Below are 1378 nucleotides of genomic sequence, written 5' to 3'. Positions count from 1 at the left end.
TTCAAGAATGGTCATGGAGGAATGGAAGAATCTTGGTGATGTGTAGTCTACAAATCAGCTGAAGGCTCTAACAGTTCCTTTGGAGAAATGGTATAAGGACAATTTTGGTGACTTAAATAAGAGACTTCAACGCTTTGAGGATGAGAATAAGAAGATAGATGATATGGCTAGCAATGGGATTTATAATGGTACAGTGGAGGCTAGAAGGAAGGCGTTAGTAAGCTATTGAGAGAAATAGTATGTGAGAAAAGAAGTGCATTAGAAACAGATAACGCGATCTAGGCATGTGAAAGATATGGACAAAAATATTAGACACTTCTATAATTTGGCATCGGTAAGGAGGAACAATAGAATTAATGCACTGGTAATTAATGAAAGGTTGATAAGAAATCAAGTTAGAATAAAGATTGTTATTAGAGAGTTTTATAAGGATTTGTATCATCATGAGAGATCTCTGATTGTGGGGTTTAGAGACGAGTTAGTGAATCGAATAGATGAAGAAGATTCTGTAGTATTGGAGAGAATGTCAACGGTAGAAGAGGTTAAAGATGAGATTTTAGACTGTGAATCATCTAAGGCTCCAAATAGTGATGGATATAACATGAATTTCATTAAAAAGTGCTGTGATGAGATTGGTTCAGAGTTCACGGCATCTATGCTGGATTTCTTTCGGTCAGCCAGGATACCTTCTTACTCAAATATTATGTGGGTGTCTCTAGCACCTAAGTTCAATAAAGCTAAGAAAATTAAGGACCTTCGACCGATTAACATGGTGGGTTGCTTCTACAAGGTAATCTCTAAAGTGTTGGTAAGAAGGATAGGATCAGTGATGTCAAATCTAGTAGGGGAGACACAGAGCGCATTTGTTAAAGGTCAGAAAATACATGATGAGACATTTATTACATGTGAAACAGTGCAATAGCTTAAGCTGAGAAAAAAGAAAGCGGTGATTATTAAATTAGACTTCAGAAGGCTTATGATAGAGTAAAGTGAAATTTTGTGAACATTGTGTTACAGAAGATGGCCTTTGGTTGGAGGTGGAGGGAGTAAGTGAGGGAGTGTGTTGGTACAGCTGCTATGTCGATTTCGATAAATGCCTCGTCATCAAAATCTTTTAAGATGGAGAGGGGTTTGAGACAAGGTGATCCACTGTCTCCATTTTTGTTTGTTCTTGTTGTTGATATTCTGTATAGGATGGTGGGTGAGACAGTTAGAAACAGACGTATTTCACCTTTGTTGGTTGACAAAGATAATATAGAGTTGTCACATCTCCAGTTTGTGGTTGAAACTGTATTATTTGTCCATTGGAGGTGGAGACCATAAAAAATTATGCAAGGATACTAAGGTGTTTTTAGGAGATGTTGGGGTTAAGTATCAA

General features: G+C 37.2%; 1 protein-coding gene across 1 annotated transcript; it reads left to right on the top strand.

The window, feature by feature from the left end:
• The first annotated feature begins 295 nt into the window (after nucleotides 1-295).
• Nucleotides 296-922, top strand: LOC130963168 (uncharacterized). The gene has a single exon (XM_057889315.1). It carries the CDS (start codon nucleotides 296-298, stop codon nucleotides 920-922), a length of 627 nt encoding a protein of 208 aa, XP_057745298.1.
• The last annotated feature ends 456 nt before the right edge of the window (nucleotides 923-1378 follow it).

The sequence above is a fragment of the Arachis stenosperma genome, chromosome 2, assembly GCF_014773155.1.
Source record: "Arachis stenosperma cultivar V10309 chromosome 2, arast.V10309.gnm1.PFL2, whole genome shotgun sequence".
In the NCBI taxonomy this organism is placed as follows: domain Eukaryota; kingdom Viridiplantae; phylum Streptophyta; class Magnoliopsida; order Fabales; family Fabaceae; genus Arachis; species Arachis stenosperma.
The sequence above is the reverse complement of the archived record's forward strand: the minus strand, read 5'-3'. Positions and strand labels throughout refer to the sequence as shown.

Bases quoted from the DNA above. Each gene is read 5' to 3' on its own strand.
- LOC130963168 (XM_057889315.1), top strand. From the start codon at position 296: ATGGACAAAAATATTAGACACTTCTATAATTTGGCATCGGTAAGGAGG.